Source organism: Vanessa cardui, chromosome 26 (genome assembly GCF_905220365.1).
Source record: "Vanessa cardui chromosome 26, ilVanCard2.1, whole genome shotgun sequence".
Taxonomy (NCBI): Eukaryota; Metazoa; Arthropoda; class Insecta; order Lepidoptera; family Nymphalidae; genus Vanessa; species Vanessa cardui.
In genome coordinates, this window is record NC_061148.1 from 7,745,966 (window position 1) to 7,769,992 (window position 24,027).

The 24,027-nt window shown below is 34.0% G+C and overlaps 1 protein-coding gene across 1 annotated transcript; it reads right to left on the reverse strand.

Annotated features, from left to right (window-relative positions):
• Positions 1 to 1,145: 1,145 nt before the first annotated feature.
• On the reverse strand, positions 1,146 to 23,494 carry LOC124540700 (sprouty-related, EVH1 domain-containing protein 1). The gene is made up of 12 exons (XM_047118376.1): positions 23,293 to 23,494; positions 20,927 to 21,042; positions 19,199 to 19,299; positions 16,547 to 16,712; positions 14,102 to 14,193; positions 12,830 to 12,968; positions 12,236 to 12,312; positions 10,860 to 10,959; positions 9,838 to 9,922; positions 6,026 to 6,137; positions 4,752 to 4,843; positions 1,146 to 4,022 (listed from the first exon to the last, which is right to left on the reverse strand). Exons 1-12 carry the CDS (start codon positions 23,310 to 23,312, stop codon positions 3,893 to 3,895), a joined length of 1,230 nt encoding a protein of 409 aa, XP_046974332.1. The 5' UTR covers positions 23,313 to 23,494; the 3' UTR covers positions 1,146 to 3,892.
• Between the last annotated feature and the right edge of the window lie 533 nt (positions 23,495 to 24,027).

Sequence of the window (24,027 nt, forward strand, 5' to 3'; positions counted from 1 at the left end):
TGAAGTTTTGTTTATTAGTTGTTGAATGAAATAAATAAGAAAATATTTTGTAATAGGTCGTTTGTGTTATTTCATTCACATTCATTCATTCATTCCTTGTCATTTAAATGTTCAAGTTCAAGATTAATCAATCTATGCGGTGCGTGCGGGTGCATTCAAGTTATTATTAAGTAACGCAGTTTTGGGGGAGGGGGTGTCTCATAAAACGTTACGATGCGTTACAGGGGTGGGAGGGGGTCCTTCTCACAACACGTTACGTTACGGTGCGTTAAAATTGATTATATAGGCTAATTCTGAGAAAATAATTATCAAGAATTATTTCTTCCCACTAGGACACGTAAGTTTTACATAACAATTTAAAATTTATTTTTAATGAGTCCGAAACCTTACACAAGAGAAAAACCAGAAACAGACAGCCATAAAAAATATATCTTGACGTATAAAAATAATCTATAGATAATCAGCCCATACCATACTATAAATAAATTGCTAGACTTTCATTATTAATCTATACACAGTTAAAGCTAAGGTGCCGAAATAAAAAATGGCCACCAATTAAGTGCACACACACTAGAATAGTTGTTGAGTGAAAAGCGTAGCTATCACGCACACTAACATAAAAAAGTTTGTCTGTGTGATTTGGTTCCTTTGTAGTGCGATACTCTAGAAATATAAATAAACTAAGGATACTTCCATACTGACAAAATATCATATAATTAAGTGACGAAAGAAAATAATACAATTTACATACACACACACTAGAATAGTTGTATGACGTTTGTCGAGTGGAAAGCGTAGATATCACGCACACCAAGATAATAAAGTTAGCTGTGTGATTTGGTTCCTTTGTAGTGCGATACTTTAGAAATATAAATAAACTAAGGCTACTACCATACTGCCAAAATATCATATAATTAAGTGACGAAAGAAAATAATACAATTTACATACACACACACTAGAATAGTTGTATGACATTTGTCGAGTGAAAAGCGTAGCCATCACGCACACCAAGATAATAATGTAAGACTGTGTGATTTGGTTCTTTTGTAGTACGATACTTTAGAAATATAAATAAACTAAGGCTACTCTCATACTCCCAAAATTTCTTATAATTAGGTGACGAAAGAAAATAATACAATTTAAATATTTAATGTACGATTATTTATTTATATATCAATACTATCATATATTTATCATCATTTAAACAACCATCTGGTGTCAGGCACCTCCACGTACATAAACTTTGGTTTTTAATTTAAATGTTGATCCTTACAATATAATATACAGGATACTAAAACATTGATACTCTTAGTAGAAATACAATCTACAGATAAGTAGTCTCTTTAAATTTCTATTTAACACATTTAATAACATTAAAGTAATTTTTTTGAGAATTTCTTCATATGCATTAAAAATCAGTTAAAATACTTACATTTTATTAATTCCTTATTCATTTCGAATTTTAAAGCAGAGTAACAGTGACGACAATCGTTTCAGATCTTTCATTATTGTTGGGTGCTCCACGCTGGATTTAGTACTGGTTTCACATCGGTTTACGATCCTGACCTTCGTGGAATTTATACCAGATTCAATTTGGTATAAAAACAACAAAGCGATATATAAAATCAACAACGATTTTCGTAAGTGAGCCCTTATCTCACAAAAATGGTGATGATTTAATATATTTATTATAATTTTTAATCTATAATTATTGTTAATCATTTTAAAATATATCGAGAGTGTGACATCCAACGTTTTAAGACCTGAAACAATTTCGTGTCTTATTCATAAATACAAAACTCCTTGGTCATTTTTTTTTTTTTTTTACAAATGAATACGTAAAAAATTGAGTGAACTATTAAATTATACAATAACAGACTAGATTAGAACAGAGAGAATGTTAGCAATAAATATTCGTGAATATCCTTATTCTATAATGAAATACATGTAAAATCCACATGAACATTTAATATGATAAAATTTCAACAGATTAACTAGATATAATCCTAACCATACATTAGTTATTAATAATCGTTAAATAGTTTAACATTTCAATTAAGAACATATTAAAATGTAAATTTGTGCATTTAATAATTAAATATTAATATTTAAAAATAAAAAATCTTAAACTGAATAAATTAAAGCTTAAGCCTAAACCATTCAACGATTAAAAAATATCAATGTATGTTCTATATATAACACTAATTATGTACGATTATATTTGTTAAAAGTGACATTACGATTAATTTCGATATATAACATGTTTTAGTCGAATTCGAAATATTATTAAAAACGGACAAAAGAAGATCCGATTTTTTTTTTATAAGGTAACATTTTTACCCGTAAACAATCAGATCTTTTAAAATGAAATGCAAATTTGTGTTTGTACATAATTATTATATAATCTACCATCAGACATGTTACATTAAAAAAAATTTTTTTTTTTATTAATAACGACCGATTTTGGTCAAGTGCTCTGAAATTATCAAATTTAAATTTAAAAATCGAATTAACACATGTGATGGTAGATAAGATATTATAAAGCGTAAGTAATAATTATAACATCAGCGAGATATGTAACTTATATACAGCAGAATCCTACTAATCCAGACGAATAAAAAAATACCATAGATTAAAAAACATATGACCAATATACATATGTCAATCTAAACATGAGATTAAAGTACAGACTATGTATATTTATAAGTTAATTTATATGACATATGTGACTTTTAAAGTAAATCATGCTTAATCAAAGTTCTGCTTAGTCCAGATTAGCAGGACTCAACTGTATTGTCTAAATAGAATTTACAAAATATATAAACAATACATATATAACCAGATATATATATAACAATTGAAAACAAATGCTGGATAAATACAAAAACCTTGGAAGACCCAATTACTTTATAAATTACATAATTTTGAAAATCAAATCTTTTAAAAAGATTACATATGGCACTACGTACAATTATATGCCTTTTGAACCATGGCGAGTTGGACAACCTTTTAGTTTATAGCATAGTTATCAAATATCTCATAAACTGGCAACACAGATAAACCTTATTCAATTGATTTCATTCATATTATTTTTTGTATAAAAGTTGTAAATAACTAGTATAGCATTCTGAACTGTTTAGCATGCCGTTTAATGATCACTCCAACGAGTGTTGTCATTAAAAAAAATGTCCAAACACTCGACACAGATTACGATACTTTCAAGCACATCAACATCTTATATCTTTATTTTGTTTAAAAGTTCGTTAAGACTTATTATTTTGTACTAAAAACAGTTTTTGTTAAATAAGTAAAAATTTTAATTGATATTTTTATCTTATTAACAGTTTAAAGATTTCCTCATTTCATTTAGAAACTTTTATGAGTACATCGTACATGTCAGATTATTTTATTACTATGATTAAAACGCAAGTTGGAATTCGTTATTTTATAGCCACTATTATATAATAAAATATGTTTAATAAATATATCATTATTTCCATATACATAATACTTTCTTTAAGCAAATTAACATTTTCAAAATGTTATTTTTACATTACCCTCGGTATAAATACTGAATTCAATAAGATAATATGAAAAACTCTTATAATATGGAAAATTTTTAAAACATCTCTTATACGTTTAATTTCCATACACATTTTCCACTTGGAAACTTCTGAAATCATTTTTATAAATAACGACAAATGTGTGCTTTATGATTTCCGTTAACATGATCATTTCTTCGATTTATCATCACTCCACATGAACAATCCTGGCTTCATCATTGGTGTTATCACTGAGTCACTTTTCACAAACACTTTGACACTTCAGCAGTTTTACTTCCGATGATTAATTTAGTCACATATTCGTTTCAGCGATATGTGACGGCGAATCCTATTTGGGTTGTGGAGCGTGGACACCTCCGGTGAGATTGAATGCCTTCGCTGTCCGGTGAATGCACTTCAGTGGCATGTAGCACCAGAGACATGGTACCAACAAGCTCAGAAGTGTTATGCCGACCCAACTGAAAACAATTAGTAATCTGATCTGTATGATCTGATCTGAATCTGAATCTGAAAATAATTAGTAAGTCATCGGAAGTGACAAATTTCATCGAAATTCTTCACATGTGTATTCCACCAACCCGCATTGGAACAGCGTATATGTTGTTACATAAAACTGTTTCATTTTATTTATATATGGCGAAATAACAAAGTTTAATATGTAGGTTTTACATTATAATAACATAGGACCGTAGATGCCCTAGACGCGTCATGAGTAAGTGAAAATAAATTCTGCAAATCGTGTATATCACGAGAGAACGGGCAAGCGCATATGGCAGTCCCAGTCCAGTACCCTTCTCGCTCTTACAAATCATACGAAATGACGATACGAAATTGAAGCTATGTCATTGGTTGAATAAATATTGGACTTATATTTATTTTGTAATATAATTTATAAATTTTTTTAACAAATTTTAATTGGCTGAATCTTAATAATTGTCATTTTTAAAATAATATTAACTTTGGAGCAAATTGTGTAGATATACACCACTAAAGATCTTACTGAACAGCTATTTTATGAGTCCCATATTGGCACACTTTTTAAAAAAAATTCTACTACTAAGAAGTTCCTACTACCTATAAAAAGTAACTACAAGTAAACTAGGGACCAGTCTACGCCCCTATACACACATGTATTTGCTGCACAAACATCTATTAGTAATCAGAGTTAAGTATATAAAACTACTCACCGTTTAGCACAGTTTTCAGTGGGAGGGCCACAGGTGCAAGGGTGCATAGCGAAATCCCCTTCCGAGTCAGACATACAGTGGTACAGCATACACTGGAAAACAATAGCTTTGAATTATTAATCAACGAACAAAATATGCAATAGGCTATTTGACAATGCGAAAAATAAAATGTCAATTATTGTAATCAGTACATATTATGAGTTTAAAAAGGTTATTTACTAATGAAAAATAAAAAATTGATACTTAATTTATTCAAAAATCCATAAATAATAATGCATTTTTTTAAAAGTTTGTCACGTGACACAAAACGCACTTGGCCGGATTTATAATGAAGTCACTTGCTTAACCTTGTGTGCCTACTATAGGTACCACAGATTAAAATACAGGCAAGTGACGTCACCGACCCCATTGCAGCGCCATATTGTTCAAGTAGCGTTTTCGCGTGCTATTTAAATATTATTTTTTATATGATATTTTTACTACAAATAATTAAATCAACTTTTACTGGATTCCTTAACCTTTACTAAATAATATAAAATGGATTCTAAAAACCAGTCAAATAGCCTATTGTTTTGTCATAAAATGTAGTCAATTATACAATTTTATTAGTGGGACTAGCTCATTCGATGTGAAAATTACATATAACATATATATTATATACACAATTTTGGCATTCTATATATTTTAAACATTTATTTATTTAAATGCTCTATTGAACACCGTGTATATATAAATATATATATGGGACAAAAGGCGGACTTAATGCCTGAAGGTATTCTCTGCCAGTCAACCTTTAGGCTAATCAGAAAAGCAAAGCAAACATTTGAAAGCATTTACTGCTTAAATGTATTAAGTTATAAGTATGGTACAATTGTTGTTCTTAATTATTAGAGTCTTATCGATCTACTAAGCCAGAAGCCAAATTAAGTTATTTATATGTATGTATAAAATGACTGAATATTTTGTATTAAATAATAAAATAGAGCCGAGATGAACCATTGATTGAACCCGATGATTTCGGGTTCAAATCCAGGCAAGCACCACTATATATATATGTGCTTATAATTCATCTCGTGCTCGGCGGTGAAGGAAAACATCGTGAGGAAACCTGCATGTGTCAATTTTGTTATGTTGGAATTGGATGTGGAACAACAGCGTGGTGGAATATGTTCCAAACCCTCCTTAATGGGAGAGGGGACCATTAGCCCAGCGGTGAGAAATTTACTTACTTACTTTTTTTTACTTTTTAATAAATAATATATAAAATAGATTACCTGAGCGCATTTGATGCACGAAACGCAGTCGATACACGATCGGAAGCAGTCCGGTGCGAACTTACAAGCGCCTCTCCTATTGGCGCTCTCCAAGTACCACTCTTGACAGTATCTGAAATTAAAATAATAAAAGAATCATATAACTGTTGTTGATCATAGTTAAAGTAGTAGTAGAGTAGGAAATAACTAATAAGAGTATTTATTCCAATTTTTTTTTATTATAATATAGGTTGGCGGACGGGCATATGGGCCACCTGATGGTAAGTGGTCGCCATCACCCACAGACAATGAAGCTGTAAGAAATATTAACTATTCCTTACATCGTCAATGTGCCACCAACCTTGGGAACTAAGATGTTATGTCCCTTGTGTCTGTAGTTACTCTGGCTCACTCACCCTTCAAACCGGAACACAACAATACTGAGTACTGTTATTTGGCGGTAGAATAACTGATGAGTGAGTGATACCTACCCAGATGGGCTTGCACAAAGCCGTACCACCAAGAAAATGAACATGGTAATTTTTATTATTACAGTTATTTAAAACGGGATATTGACCATGTTTTTTTATTTTTAAGTGGTGGAGCTCTATATTTCAAATTTATCTGTGAATGTCTATGTACATAAATAACTGTAATATATATTCCCGTTTGCAAACCTTCAATTCTAATGATTCAAAGAAAAATGTGCTATTATATACACTGAATGAAAATATAATTAACTTTTTAAAAAAAGTAAAACCGACTTCATATGCGTGAACACATAATCGGCGGAGATATTGCGTATAAAAAAATTCACCCCCAATTATCCACCCTTGGGGGTTGTTTTTTTATTATTAAATTTAAATGGGACCACCCTTGAGGTATTACCTATACGCCGATTTGTTCAAATCGGTTCATAATTGGCGGAGTTATCGCGTAACAACAACAGCCTGTAAATTCCCACTGCTGGGATAAAGGCCTCCTCTCCCTTTGAGGAGAAGGTTTGGAACATATTCCACAACGCTGTTCCAATGCGGGTTGGTGGAATGCACATGTGGCAGAATTTCAGTGAAATTTGTCACATGCAGGTTTCCTCACGATGTTTTCCTTCACAGCTGAGCACGAGATGAGTTATAAAGACAAATTAAGCACATGAATCAGCGGTGCTTGCCTGGGTTTGAACCCGAAATCATCGGTTAAGATGCACGCGTTCTAACCACTGGGCCATCTCGACTCGCCGCCGTTATCGCGTAACAAAAATAGAAAAAAAAAACATAAGAGTCTAATTGAGAACCTCCTCCTTTTTTTGAAGTCGGTTGATAACTAAAGAAATATTTTTGATGTAACGCATGCGCAAACGTCAAACATGGCCGAACGTCGAACTGTCATATCATTGAATCTTATGGATTTAATATCGAAAAATCTCGAATTATATATTCTGCTAATATATGTTGTCGACAAAAAAAAATCTTTAATTTTTTAACGATCTTATAGATGTGCATAATAGGCTATTTGACAATGCGAAAAATAAATTGTGAATTATTGTAATCAGTGTATATTATGAGTTTAAAAATGGTTATTTACTAACGAAACTTGAAAATAATACTTAATTTATTCAAAAATCACTAAATAATAATGCATTTTTACAAACGTTTGTCACGTGACACAAAACGCTCCTGATTGGCCGGGCTTATGATGAAGTCACTTTCTTATAAACCTTGCTTTTCTACGATATGTACCACAGATTAAATTACAGCAAAGTGACGTCACCGACCCCATTGCAGCGCCATATTGTCGAAGTAGCGATTTCGCGCGTTATTTAAATATGGAATTTTTGATATGATATTTTTCGGCAAATATGTACTATAAATGAAAAAATAAATTTTTGCTGGGTTCCTTAACCTCTACTAAATAATATAGAATTAATTTTAAGAACCAGTCAAATAGCCTATTTGCGATTGAGTCTATTGTGTATTAATTATATTGTGCACTACTATGTGTTTATAACAATATATACACTTATAGTATGACATAAATAATATGTAGCATCGGAAAATGCATTAAAAGGAAAATAAAACCGATTATTGCCGATTTACACGACCAATACAAATAGCTCCCTATCGCGCCATTCGACGCTATTCGTCGCTATAGATTCTCACGTCAGTTCAACCCGAGTAAGTGCATGTAAATCGACGAATCAAATTGACAAATAAATTAGGTCATATGATATTACAAGTTATTACGTTTGTTTAAGGGCTGATTTTTCAATCCTCAGATAAACAGACAGATAGCGTTTATTCGACCGATAGCCAAAAAACCAGTTGTTCAATCGTCAGATAGACTTTATTCGAAGAGTAATTCCATTATCGAAGGAATAAATCTATCTGACCCTTTAACGGCCCGATAACCGCTATTCCATAGATAAACGTTGAAAAAGACGTTGATTTTTAATTGTTGAAAGTTTGACGTTGGGTTTTCATATTTTAGAAAAAAGTTACAAATGCAATAATTAAAAATAGATATTTTCGATAGCATTGATGACTATGCATTAGAAGAAGAAGCCATAATAAATTTATATATTAACCGTAATTCAAATGAAAGAAAGGATAAAATTATAAGATTTTTTTTAATGTTTTTTTTAAGCCCTTGTATTTGAGTTTTAAGGTTTTCCACGAGCGTAAACTTGTTGTAATTCCGCATGAGTTAAAACCATCCTCAATTTTCTTCCATGCGGCCTCTTTATCTTTATTAGAAAATGCATGGGTCTTTCTATTTTCAATTATCACTTTATATTTGTTGACTAAACTTATGAGTAGCTGAACTTCTGCCTCATTAAAGTTCGCCTAACGCTCTCTTTTTTTTGACCTTATTATATCTACACCAATTATACCTATTCCAAAAAAATTACTTTCAATTAAACACCACATCCAACCAAACGACAAAACTAAAAATAATGGACACGGCGTGTGACATGACAGTGACGTTATTGACAGAAATTGTGAAAAACATCTGTCTTGCTCTAATGCTTGTCTAAGCAATATATTTGTCTCGCTTCTTTGAAGTTGGAGTTGCCACAGTTGAATTATTATGTCAGGTAGTTATCAATGGAATAAATAACAGTCGAAAAACCGGTGAGCATTTATTCATCTGATAAACACCCAAATAATTTTATTCTTTAGATAGTTATTGTACCTATTAACTGAGGATTGAAAAATCGGCCCTAAGAATCATATTCACATGAGAAATAAATATTGATAATTTGGGATAGCGTACTCAATTCGGATGTGATCGGTTTTACGAATTTTGCCGATGCGACATCTAAGTTGTGTCGTACTATAACTACTTATTTCCACTTTAATTTTACTTCCAAAATTCCCATAACAGTTTCGATATTAAAAACGCCATGGTACCTAATCCATAGTAAATACCATAGATTAATAAAGCTACAAATGATATCGCTTCGATTAGCTGTCAAATGTTTATTTAACTTTTTTCCTCTTAGAGTTGGAATATAATATAGGTATATATCTAAGTGTGTATTATATTGATTTTAAACTAATAAATAAAAATATCTAAAATATTGTATTCAAACATAACATTTACGCAAAAATCAAATAAGCTAAAACTATATAATTATTTGCCGAACTACATAAAATAATGTGAATGTTTAAATACTTTTAAAAATAAACTTAAAAAATATATATTAGACAATATTAAGTAGCACTAGCCATTCCATGTATCAAATATCAATGTATGTGTTAACATTATTTGATCTCACGTAAGTGAACCTATGTATGTTCTTATGAGAATAAAGATCTTTATATTAATCTAACCTGCACTTAACTCTCGCCTGGAAAGTTTCCGTATGCTTCTTTGGTAGCGGCGGGGCACCGCTGTAGCCACATTTCTTTAAAGATCCTGTAAAAAAACATAGACGTTTATTGAAAACAGTTTAAAAAGAAAAGTGCGACTCAGGAAAAACAACAACAACAACAGCCTGTAAATTCCCACTGCTGGGCTAAAAGCCTCCTCTCCCTTTGAGGAGAAGGCTTGGAACATATTCCACCACGCTGTTCCAATGCGGGTTGGTGGAATACACATGTGGCAGAATTTCTATGAAATTTGTCACATGCAGGTTTCCTCACGATGTTTTCCTTCACCGCTGAGCACGAGATGAATTATAAAGACAAATTAAGCACGTGAATCAGCGGTGCTTGCCTGGGTTTGAACCCGCAATCATCAGTTAAGATGCACGCGTTCTAACCACTGGGCCATCTCGACTCAGGAAGCTCGGTAGAAATGACAACTTGAACTAATCTAATATGAATAATTTAATAGTGAAATATAGGAAATCTTTGGCTATTACTTAAATTGTATGTATAAAATATTGATATTATTATACATGTAACTTAAAATTAATAAAGTTTACATAGGTAAATCCCGCTGAGTTTCTTTCGCCGAGTTGTAACCATATATTGACGTTTTTTTAATTAAACTGTTTTCCCAAAAATTATTTATATATGTATGAGAAGTAAATTCAAGATTTTGTAATTTTCTTTATATTTTATGTAGAAAGAAAAATATCCTGAAACCTTTAACCTTACATGGAAATCATTTATTTTTTAAATTTACTAATTATTTCAATAACTAACTTACTTATATACAATATAGTTTGTCATAAGTTTGTGTACTTACTTTTACTTTACAAAATATTAATTTAACAATATTATAGTACATCAGATATTATAGATCTAATTATTTAATACAAGTGATTGATTTGAAAGTATTACTAAATGTAATAATAACTATAGTAGTACAGTAGTAGTGGTAGTATATTATATATTGATTATATTACCGGAATCACGTTTCAACAGCGGCGGCTTGGTGTTGGGCGAAGACTTCTCCGAACTGATCACGCCGCCCGGGCCCACTTGTGGGTAAGTGTACTCGTGGACCTGGAATATATACCATAATCGTTATAGCTCGCAATAGGCTAATTGACAATGCGAAAAATAAATCGTAAATTATTGTAATCAGCGTATATTATGAGTTTAAAAATGGTTATTTACTAACGAAAGTTGAAAATAATACTTAATTTATTCAAAAATCAATAAATAATAATGCATTTTTTCAAACGTTTGTCACGTGACACAAAACGCTCCTGATTGGCCGGGCTTATGATGAAGTCACTGTCTTGTAAACCTTGCTTTTCTACTATATGTACCACAGATTAAAATACAGCAAAGTGACGTCACCGACCCCATTGCAGCGCCGTATTGTCCAAGTATCGTTTATGCGCGTGATTTTAAAAATGGAATTTTTAATATGATGTTTTTCGGCAAATATGTACTAGAAATAAAAAAATCAACTTTTACTGGGTCCCTTAACCTCTACTAAATAATATAAAATGTATTTAAAAAAACAGTCAAATAGCCTATTGTCCCACCGTTGGGCAATGGCATCCCTCGTCTGTGCTATTCTATGTATATGTATTATATATTGTATTTTTAAAAGTTGAAAAAGAGTCACTACTGAGTTTCATGCTGGTTCTCCTCGGTAGAATCGACATTTTGAATTGGTGGTAGTTTCACTTAATATAGTTGTTAAATGACAAATGTTTGAAAACGCCCACTTGAAATAAAGTATATTCTGATTTTTGTTTCTATAATTTTCTTTAACCAATAAAACACAGTTTAAACTTAGACTTTGAAATAATTGATGTATATTTTCAAACATAAAAAATATATATATAAAAATAAGATCAGTAAATAATGTGAAAAGCTCGGTTGGAAAGAAGTTGCTTAGTTGACATACAATTTTGTTGTTAAAAGTATAATAGGTAATATTTGCTATAATGTATTGTATTTATAGCGTATTTCAATCGATCATAATCGCTAAGCTCAGCTACGTTGCGCACATAAGTTTACGTTTCTTGGTGGTGGGGCTTTGTGCTAGCCTGTCTGGGTAAGTACCACCCACTCATCAGTTATTCTACCGCCAAATAACAGTACTCAGTATTGTTGTGTTCCGGTTTGAAGGGTGAGCGAGCCAGTGTTACTACAGGCACAAGGGACATAGCATCTTAGTTCCCAAGGTTGGTGGCACATTGACGATGTAAGGAATAGTTAATATTTCTCACAGCGTCATTGTCTATGGGTGATGATGACCACTTACCATCAGGTGGCCCATATGCTCGTCCGCCAACCTATACCATAAAAACAGAGTACTCACAGCTGACAGATGCACGTAGGGACAGCGGTCTGTATCCGAATCATCTAGTTTGTCATCGAACGGCAGGTTCAGAGATTCTGTAAGAAATATTCGTTATATTTAATTTTTATAATTAATAATTACCTCCAAAGTAATAAAAAAATATATATAATTTTTATTATATTGGAGGTAAAAATACAGACGGTTTAATAAACAGTCAATAAAAATAATATACTTAAAGCATTATTTTTATAATGTCCAATTGTTTTTCTGACGCTACTCTAAATTGCTACCAAGTTTAGCAAGTATGACGGAATGTCGGAAATAACATGTATATGTATATATGGCTTGTACAACAAGCCGAGACGCCTCAATGGTTAGAACGCGTGCATCTTAATCGACGATTACGGGTTCAAACCCAGGCAATCACCACTGAATTTTCATGTTCTTATACATCTTGAGGACACCTGCATGTGTCTAATTTCAATGAAATTCTGCCATGTATGAAAACAACAGTGGAGCAGCGTCGTGGTATTTGTCCAAAAAACCTTATCCCAGCAGTGGGATATTGTCAGGCTGTCGTTGGTGTATGTATGTGTATGTATGTGCGCGTACCGCTTAGCGGGTGGTGCGCGTGGTGCGGCAGCGTGATGGCGGACAGGATGGGCGTCTGCGACAGCTCGCGCCGCCGGCTCGCGCTCGACTTCTCCGAGCTCGAGCGCGACTCAGCCGGCGCAACCTCGAAGTAGATGGGCTGCGCACACACACACAGCGTTATACACACAGAGTTACACACACAGCGTTACGCACACGGCGTCACGCACACAGCGTCACGCACACAGCGTCACGCACACAGCGTCACGCACACAGCGTCACGCACACGGCGTTATACACACAGCGTTACGCACACAGCGTTACGCACACAGCGTCACGCACACAGCGTCACGCACACAGCGTCACGCACACAGCGTCACGCACACGGCGTTATACACACAGAGTTACACACACAGCGTTACGCACACAGCGTTACGCACACAGAGTTACACACACAGCGTTACGCACACAGCGTTACGCACACAGCGTTACGCACACAGCGTTACGCACACAGCGTTACGCACACAGCGTCACGCACACAGCGTTACGCACACGGTGGGACAAGGGCTTGGCGATCTTACGTCTAGACGACTAGATTATTGAGCTAGTTTAAAACTTACAAAAATGAATATTACAAGGATATATAATATTACAAGGGTAATATTACAAGGGTAATATTATATTCGATTTTTTGATTGACATTTTTCATGTTTGTATGTTTTAAAACCAGCTCACTAACCAAGTCATCTAAACGTGAGATCGTCGAGACTCAATTTAAAAATGTGGAATAAAATCAAGTTCCGTCACTAAATATAGAAGCATTACAATTACTTATTGACTGTCAAATTAAATACCGGATAATACTGGTTCACTCAAGAAGATCTGAGTAGAACCGACTACGAAGACAAAACGGACATGTATCCAAAATAATGTGAATATCGATTAAAAAGTTTAGACAAGACAACGTAAAATGAAAATCTTTATTCAAGGATCATAAAAGCATTCCGAATCACCATGTTCCAGTTCGGAAAGAAGTCGGAAAGAAACTCAGCAGTTAGTTTTTTTTTTAAAAAGACGGCAATATTAAATGTAAAAGATTTTGTAGCAGTTACATATTGCTATCCTATTTTTTCACTGCACTTGAGAAAGAGATGGCAATTTAGTTACAGTTTGTGTAGCTCGTTATCAAAAACCTTATAAACTTCACATTTATGTATGTCGGTCTGCATCGTCACGTTAGAGAGAGATAGATAGAGAGTTAGAAAGAGAGGAAAGATGTGAAGGGTAACTCACTTCGAAGATGTTTTCCTCATCGTCCTCTTTCGGCTTCGCTTCGCTATTTTTCTCTTCGAAGCCGTACATCGTCGGCCACGCACCACCCAGACCTGTTATACAAACCATACACGTATTCTATCAACAAAGTCCATTGTATTTCTAAGATTCTTAGAGCTGAGATGAGAAATCTTTAGAGCTGCGATGGCCCAGTGGTTAGAACGCGTGCATCTTAACCGATGAACGAGGGAGGCCCGTAAATTTCCCCACAGCTGGGCTAAGGCCTCATCTCCTATTGAAGAGAAGGTTTTTGAAACATATTCCACCACGCTGTTCCAATGCGGGTTGGTGGAATGCACATGTAGCTGAATTTCGATGAAATTAGACACATGCAGATTTCCTCACGATGTTTTCCTTCACCCCCGAGGACGAGATGAATTATAAACATAAATTAAGCACAGTGGTGTTTGCCTAGGTTTGAACCCTCAGTCATCGGTTAAGATGCACGTGTTCTAACCACTGGGCCATCTCGCCTCTCAAGATATATACGTGCTAATTCATTCAAGATCCGATACGGCCTCGTAGATGCCGCGCATAATCAAGTACAGTCAGAATAAGAAAACCTTCGTCAGTTTTCAAATTAATTCCTTTATCAAGTCTTAAATTCTTAGCAGCTTTGGAATCTAAATATCAAATTACGACGCAATATAAACAAATAAATATGAGACAACATCACATACATTACTCAGATCCCAATGTAAGTAGCTGAAGCACTTGTGTTATGGAAAATCAGAAGTAACGAAGGTACCACAAACACCCAGACCCAAGACAACATAGAAAATTAATGATAATCTATATCGACTCGGCCGGGAATCGAACCCGGGACCTTTATATGTCATTCTCGATCGGTAAAGCTGATTATCGCTCATACTGAGCACACGACAATAGATCTTAAGGTGACGAACCTTTTCTTACCCCGACTGTACATTGAAACTGAGGGTCAGATCTGAGTTAGTGCATTATTATCTTATAGTCAAAAGGAAAACATCGTGAGGATACCTACACGTGTCAAAGGATTTCCAAATTTAAATAAAAATATATTTTTTAATATTAGTGATATTACTACTGGCTATAGATTGGCACTGTAAGGAATATTGACCATTCCTTACATGTATCATTCAAAATCAAAATAAACTTTATTCAAGTAGGCTTTTACAAGCACTTTTGAATCGTCATTTTACAATTAAGTGAAGCTACCACCGGTTCGGAAAGTAGATTCTACCGACCTCAACTTGGTAACCAAGCTTGATAACTAAGATGTTATGTCCCTTGTGCCTGTAGTTACACTGACTCACTCACTCTTCAAATCGAAAAACAACAATACTGAGTATGCTGTTCTGTGGTACCATTTTATAGTACCTACCCGAACGATCTTACCATGTTTCTTGAAATGTTCTAGAATATAGATCAGTTCTGAATACAGGCGTCCATAGTACCTTTCATACCGAGTATAACAAAATCTATATCAATACTATATATGTGAAAGTAACTCTTGTATGTATGTCTATCTGTCAGTCTTTCACGATAAAACCTCTGAATCGAATTTTAAGATATTTGGTATGAAGCAAACTTGAACTCCAAGACAATATACATCCTTAAACGCGAGCAAAACCACAGGCGACTACTAGTATATCATCATTACAAGAACAATGTATTAATTTTTTTTTTTAGAAATGAGTTTACCGATATTACTATAAAACTTTTTTTTTTATTCAAGTAGGCTTTTATAAGCACTTTTGAATCGTCATTTCACAATTAAGTGAAGCTACCACCGGTGCGGAAAGTAGATTCTACCGAGAAGAACCGGCAAGAAACTCAGTATTTACTCTTTTTTAACATTTAAAAATACAAAGTCACGTTAATTAAATACAATTATTTAAATTAATGTAAACTAGTTCAATATAATTTATTAACATAAGAATTAATAACATTAAATGCTTAAATATATACAAATATGAACTAAAACTAGTTACTGTATAAATCTTGACCGCGTGCAATGGCGGCAAAAATGCTAGCAGCATTTCCCCAACAACAGCCTGTAAATTCCCACTGTTGATTCAAAATATAGCTTCGTAGAAATGCCTCAACTGTTCTTTATAAGTCGAGATGGCCCAGTGGTTAGAGCGCGTGCATCTTAACCGATGATTACGTGTTCAAACCCAGGCAAGCACCGCTGATTCATGTGCTTAATTTGTCTTTAAAATTCATCTCGTGCTCAGCGGCGAAGGAAACCTGCATGTGACAAATTTCATAGAAATTCCGCTACATGTGTATTCCACCAACCCTAACTGGAACAGCGTGGTGGAATATGTTTCAAACCTTCTCCTCAAAGGGAGAGGAGGCCTTTAGCCCAGCAGTGGGAATTTACAGGCTGTTGTTGTTCATTGTCCTTTTATTGATACTTACGGTACAAATCGTTGACGGCTATACGGACGCCCTTGTCGAAGGCGCGAGCGTCAGCCGCGGTCTGGAACGTCAGACCGAACTTCTTCTCGTCCGACACCCAGTGGTGGAACGTCGGCATGACCTTGTGGTACTGGAAGTCATCTTTGACCGTGCAGTCGAGGACGAGCTGAAAGTGTCCATAAACTCGTATTAACCTTTGCATCTTACGACTTTACGGTTCTGAAAATGTTTGGCTCAAAATGGCCGACCAGTGACTTTGTTTATAATGTTATAATATCGAGATGGCCCAAACGCGTGCATATTGACCAATGACTGAGTTCCAACCCAGACAAGCATTACTGAATTTTCGTGTGCTTAATTTGTGTTTATAATTCATCTCGTGCTTAGCGGCGAAGGAAAACATCGCAAGGAAAGTAATTCCAATGAAATTCTGCCACATGTGTATTCCACCAACCCGCATTGGAACAAAGTGGTGGAATATGTTCCATTCTCCTTAATAGGGAGAGTAGACCTTAGTCCAGCAGTAAGAAATATACAGGCTAAACGATAATATCTCGTACTATGTTATATTTATCGTGAGAAAAGCTGCATGTTTGGGATAAGACTTTCAAGACTTACATGTGTACCTACAATTAAAATAGTCACAAAAGTGGTGGAACAATCTCCAGACCTGGGAGAGACCTGTGAGGGGAGCCTTAACAAAGACATTTCTCCTTTTAAGACCTTCGCAAAACGTTAATCTTTAATTTTTTCGGGTAAGTTCCTTGTGACGTTTTTCTTCTTGGGTAATATGTTTTTATTCTCAAGGATAAAGGCTTTTTAGTTTTAGTTTTTTGTTCTTATAATTTCATTTATTTATTTTCGTGTGCGCGCATGTGTTTTTGTTTACTCAGTAGTCAGAGGCCGTCTGAAAATCAGTGCTGTGCATTAGCGTAGCTTATACTGAGATGAACCCCTTGCTACCTACACTGTGTTCTTTTAATTTAATTAATTTCTTGTTTATTATCGATGTACGTGTATGTGTAGCAAAATAAATGGTTTATTATTAATATATGACCTCAAACACAAACGTCAGTAAGTTGAGAAGATATTTAAGTGTTAGTATCCGAATTACTCAATAATGATAACTTTTACTTTTGACACTTAAAGTAGATAATAAAAATAATTTGTCTTATTGGAATATTTTGCGTTTAATGTGTGGAGAAAATAAATTGTACACAGATTCATAATTATCATATAATATATAACGGCTTGAGCATGCATGTGGATGGGTATAGAGGTAGAGGACGACCAAGGAAACGATGGATGGATTGTGTGAAAGACGATATGGTTAGAAAGAATGTTACTTGTGAGATGAAGTCTGACAGAGAAGTATGGAAGGAGAAGACATGCTGCGCCGACCCCAAATAAAATTGGGATAAGGGCAGGAGGATGATATAACGGTATTAAATATCCGAAATGCATGTATATACACATAATAACGATAGTTGCATACATGATACAATTAACGTAATTATAAAGATCTATAAAGAATCTTCGATTATACCTTGGCGGAACGTTCACGCATGCGCGAATAACACAACTATGAAACTAGATACAGAGCGGTGTCCGTATATGAACAAACAAATGTATGTTTTTTGTTTTACATATATCTAAGTACTTAATTGCACAAATGCATACGTGTCTAATACGTGGAACTGTTTCATTGAGATTTTCAGGCATGCCTAAGCCTGAACTGTCCATATGGGGTCATTTATAACCCACACCTTGTTTAAGGTTTCTTACAAACAACAAAAATTTTGAAATGCATATTTCAAAATTGTTTGAATCTTGACTTGGTGGTAGGGCTTTGTGCAAGCCCGTCTGGGTAGGTACCACCCACTCATCAGTTATTCTACCGCCAAACAACAGTACCTACTCAGTATTGTTGTGTTCCGGTTTGAAGGGCTAGTGAGCCAGTGTAACTACAGGCACAAGGGACAATATCTTAGTTCCCAAGGTTGGTGGCACATTGACGATGTGAGGAATTGTAATATTTCTTACAGCGTCATGTCTATGGGTAATGGTGACCACTTACCATCTATACCATAAAAAATAATCAGTGTTAAAAAGAACTGGACATAGGAGGCCGATCGCTATATCTCACGGGTGTTTGTGGGACTGTATTGAAAACTACTATTAGCAGCTCTAAGTGGGAAGGCTCGTTTTCAACAGACTTCAAAAAGGAGGAGGTTATCAATTCGTCTGTATTTTTTTTTATATAAATCTGGTAACCACTACCGATGTCTAGTTAAAGATTATGGAAGAAAAAGTTATCATACGCCTTAAGAGTTAAGTTAAAATCAAGATTGACAAGATAAGACAATGATTGTTTTTTTTTTAATAGTTGAAATAAATATGAGACAACATCACATACATTACTCTGATCCCAATATAAGTAGCTAAAGCACCTGTGTTATGGAAATCAGAAGTAACGACGGTACCACAAACACCCAGACCCAAGACAACATAGAAAACTAATGATAATCTACATTGACTCGGCTGGGAATCGAAACCAGAGCCTCAGAGTAGCGTACCCATGAAAACCGGTGTACACACCACTCGACCACGGAGGTCGTCGAAGTTAAAGGAACAAAAGGTCATTGAACTCACAGTATTATCGCTGATACGCCTGCCGTGTATGTAGTATTCCGTGTGGGACACGCTTGTGGTCGTCTGCGTCTGGGATGGGTCACCGTTGATTTCTCCACTACCTGTTAATAATACAACAATACTATACAGCTTAGAAGCACAAGGTCTTAAGGACCTGGGTACGAAAATCGCAAAAAATGACTTAAACTAGAAGTGTTAACACTCTATTTCCAAAAGCATGGAAATCTTGTTAGTTCTGAGATTGCATTCTCTCCGATTGTGATGGATTGTCATCCCTCGGATTATGAAATAAGGGTACGAAATGTGTACCTGTGTTTGCACACACACGCCATGTGTAAGCCAGATCCATTAACTCACGAAGACGCTCCGTTAACGAATTAAACTTAACAAATCAAATTACTCTTTATTGTAGCCTCTGTATTCAAGAAAGATGCACAAGAGGCAACCTTAAGGCTGAGGAAACAAATAGACAGAAAGAGGCAGGGGTGTACATAGTAAAGACAAACATAATACATAAATACATCACAGTGAAATTATAAGGAAATAATGTACTGTACTAGATATATAGGGTACACAGGCAGTGTGTATGAATGTGTACCATATATATCTGTATGTATGTATATAATAATTAAATTACATTTTCGCGAAATATATAGTATCAAAGCACAAGAAAGTATGTTTTAAGATGGTTTCAAATAAAACAATTGAACAAATATAATCTAATTTTTATTTTTTTTTGCTGTCCTTACTCTTCGCCTCACGCACACAAACACATCTTGGAAGCATGAGCGTTACACACTTGTACAAAGGCACGCATAGTAACTTAGCGTGAATAGATCTATAAGCGAATTATACGAGCAAGGATTTCAAGTGCGTTAGCTTACTTGCAAGTTATTGAGAAGAACAATTCAAACTTTGCAAGTGATCAGATAGACATGTATTTCTTCTTTTTTTTTTTAATAACCGACTTCGGCCTAGCTAGCCAATGTAACCCTAGATCCAATTATAATTTGATGTGCTTTTTCTCTTTTTATTTTTAAATGTGGGCGTGTCATTGTAAAATATTCCTTTAAATTTAAAACGTCAAAATTGTAGGGGTTTATACCGAGAGTGGGGGTCTTCTTAATAGACCTTAGTCAATCTGGGATAAGGGTTTTGGGGTTTCCCCCATTAACCGGGCAAACGTCCAAGCCCATGACCAAGTGGCTTTATTTTTTATATATGTAGGTTTCCTTTACCGTAATCACAATAATGAGCGACACGTAACAATTTAAATTGAATTGATGAAAGTTATTAACTCAAGTATTCGACATATCACGTGATCAAAGATTGACTAAAGAAAGATACTAAAAACGATCGAATCGAACGCATTTTTTTAAATCCATATATAAGTGCAAGCGATTTGGAATAAATAGCGATAGACCAGAGTATATAGTTGATTGTTATAGTAATATAATATCAATTCTAGTAGTATAATAATTAATAATAAATATATTTTTAACATCGACTAAAATCATATTGTTGATAAGTTATTATTAGCATTGGCAACACTAATAGCTAGATTACTTTATTATCACATCAGGCCTATAGGAGTTGATTTGAAAAACAGTATACGATGGGCCTTTGTCACTTATTACTAATAAATAATAAAAAAAGTCACAAGTCATTAATTAAGTTACAATTGAATTTTGAATATTTAATACCCTAATAATAATTGGATATATTTACCTGGTCCGCGTCGGCACACCATAACATCGGCGAGGCCGCCACCACCCAAAGCCATCCAACCCCCCGTGCCCTCGTCCCGACACATGACCTGCGCTCGCACGCGCACCAGATAGTCACTGCACAAAAAAAAAAAAGAAATGTTGCCAGATTCTGTATTAGCTAGGAAGAACACAACAATACTTAATGAAAGAATTGTGGCAAATAAAAACTATATTTTGTATTTTTAAAGTGTAATTTCTTTAACCTATATGAAATGAAATTACAAATACAAAATTCGTTAATGTATGTTCACGTAACTTATTAGCGAAATATTTCTGACGTAGAGGTTTCATTGTAAAAATTCTCAGCATTTTTTTTTATCCATGTGGCATAGTGAGTTTTACATTCTGCGAATGTCATTTAAATACAGGCTGCAAAATTTTAGATAGTGTTAAAAAAAACATATTGCAAAATATACAGCCTATTTAAAATAATGTTGACAGATGAATTGATATGAACAAAGATTCTATTATGATTTAATGTAAATATATCTTAATAATAATAAATTAATAAAAAGCAAAGTCACCATAGCTACTTGCAAAGTTAAGCTACGAAATTGAGACTTAGATAATGAAAGAAATTGAGAACAAGTGCATTGGAATGTAGCAAACGAGCATAATTTGTCATTTCCTGTCTTCCTCGATTAACTAATTAGATATGTGTGTTGAGTAAAGATCTTAACATTCATGTAAGTCTAGTATTACTATTAAGGGCATTTTTACCATATATATATTGCAAAAATTTGAATTTTAAATGTTTCACATTCTTTGTTATTTAAATATTTTAGATACGTACATACAATATTTAACAATTATTGCCAGGTGAAATTCTACTTTGTGAGTCTTTGGGTTATGATTCATTTTAACTTAGTCAATGTCTGAGTTTATTTATGTAGGTGAGGTGCAGATTTTTGCACAATTTTCTTGTCAAATAGATCAGAATATTACATAAATTGAATGCTTTTGACAAACTAAGCTATCAAGCTATCAACTATCCTTGCTCAGACACTAAATCCTTGTTTTAATTGCACAAACATTATTTCAATGATTTATTATATTAGGATATAATATTATGAAGACCTAATATATTTATAATAATTTAAATAAAGATATCTAAAGTAAAGAGAGGTCAGTTTCCTTACAAAAATAGTCTAAATTATATCATCATTCGCTTTGCCTTTATTCCATCATTTTGATTTTGAAATTCATGCATTTTTTTTAATTAATCTTTTTTTTTTATACACTCAGGTTAACATGGCATACAGCCACCTGGCATAGACATTAATATATCACTCTTTAAAAAATCAGTTTTATATCTCATAAGTTACATTAAATCAATGTAATAACACAAAAATATATTATTATAATTACAAACATACCTTTTCCCCGACATCTTAATTCATTTTAAATTTGAAGCCTAGTTTAACTTTAATCGGAGACATTGCTTTACTAACTAATTTTAAATTCAGCCCATGGGCCAATCTATCATTGTTGTCTTTTGGCAGATACATTGTTTAGATTTTAGTATCTCCCATTTATAATTGGAATTAGTATAAGTTTTTCAAATGTGAGTTTTCATTTGAATTAATTGATTTTATTTTTTTAATGTGCATGGCATTTATGATTTCAAATTTCTTAATATTTTCTTTAATTCCCTTCATGTACATTTTCAAAGCCTTAATATTTCGCCTTTTTTCAACAATTTTTTTTTATTGAAATTTAATCTAATAATTGTAGAGCAATATACTGCACTTTATTGGGCATGGTGAACCCAGGTCTTTATGGGCATGTATTATTAGATATTTTAGTTTTTAATATAATTTGTAATATTTCATAATCTTAATAAAAATTAAAGATTAACACTATTCACTTCTGGTATGCAATAAAAAAGAATATCATAATGATATTAAATTGAAAATTAAACCAGTTCATTCATTTTTTTTTTCAATTCACAGAGCACAGCTCGTAAATATACAGCTTAGTGAAACCGCTATGTAATTCATTGAGTGAAACAGCTCCGTTCGAGCTAGCTTCAAATGACCCCGAAAGGAGTACTTTATTGTGAATGAACGTCAAGTCATTGATTATAGTTATACACCACACGGGGTGACCTAAGGGCGGCGGTCGCACATCAAGGATTCCATACATGCTAGCTTGTAAATCACTTTTAGACAACACCTAAGTTTAAATGTTCCATGCTAACTCGATTAGATCACTAAAAACACTATAACACATTCAGCGAGCTCCGAAAATGGCCGGGGTAGGGCCCTACCTAGCTAGAGCAGGACGAAACACGTACTTCCAAAATTGTGTTACAGGGAAACTTACTTTTCAGAGGCCTCGGTCATGATTTGAGATTGCAAACACTCTAACTTCCAAACGCCACTTCACAGATTTCACCATTTTTAAGACGTAAATACATCAGATTCACTTGAAAACCGTCTTTAATTCGGCCCTTTGTTGGGCCTCAGTACGCTTGCGTCAATAAAACAGTCCGGGCGGGTTATTCAATGAACGCAGCGTGAGCGAGCGACAGGTGGCGCGGGGATCGTGCAGTATCTATGAAACTGGCTTCTCTATTGGCTTGTTACGCCGTATCTTCAATATCCACCAATCACAGATCAGTATCTCGGTAACAGCCAATGCTGTTTTTTAATGTCGGATGAATAATTTTAGGCGGTTAATTTGAATGATTTGACATTTTCTAATAGATTAAACTGCACTGAGATTTTTTTACATTAGATGTATAACTTGGCTTTATTTAATTGAATTTAAGGCAATATTTGTGCATTGCATATGAGTTTTATTTCACACTGAGCACGATATTGGATATTTCGCGCCGGTAACGAACGAAATTTCTCAACTAGGTCACCTCGACCTCGAGAGTTCGACTGTTACTGAATGAAAATTTCGCTATGGATACCCGTTTTCTCGTTCATGCATTGGACCATTGAAAAATATATAGGTCAAATCATTGCAGTGTGCCCTATTTTCAAGAAGCTTGCACCATTCACAGTCGCCTAGCGGACCTACGATTCTATTTATAGATGGTCTATATTTGGG

Excerpts from the sequence above, each read along its gene's own strand:
- LOC124540700 (XM_047118376.1), bottom strand. The coding sequence starts at position 23,312 with ATGACCGAGGCCTCTGAAAA. Across the intron at positions 9,923-10,859 it reads GCTGTTGAAACGTGATTCCG|GATCTTTAAAGAAATGTGGC; the intron begins GTAATATAATCA and ends GTTTTTTTACAG. Across the intron at positions 4,023-4,751 it reads ACTGAAAACTGTGCTAAACG|TTGGGTCGGCATAACACTTC; the intron begins GTGAGTAGTTTT and ends AATTGTTTTCAG.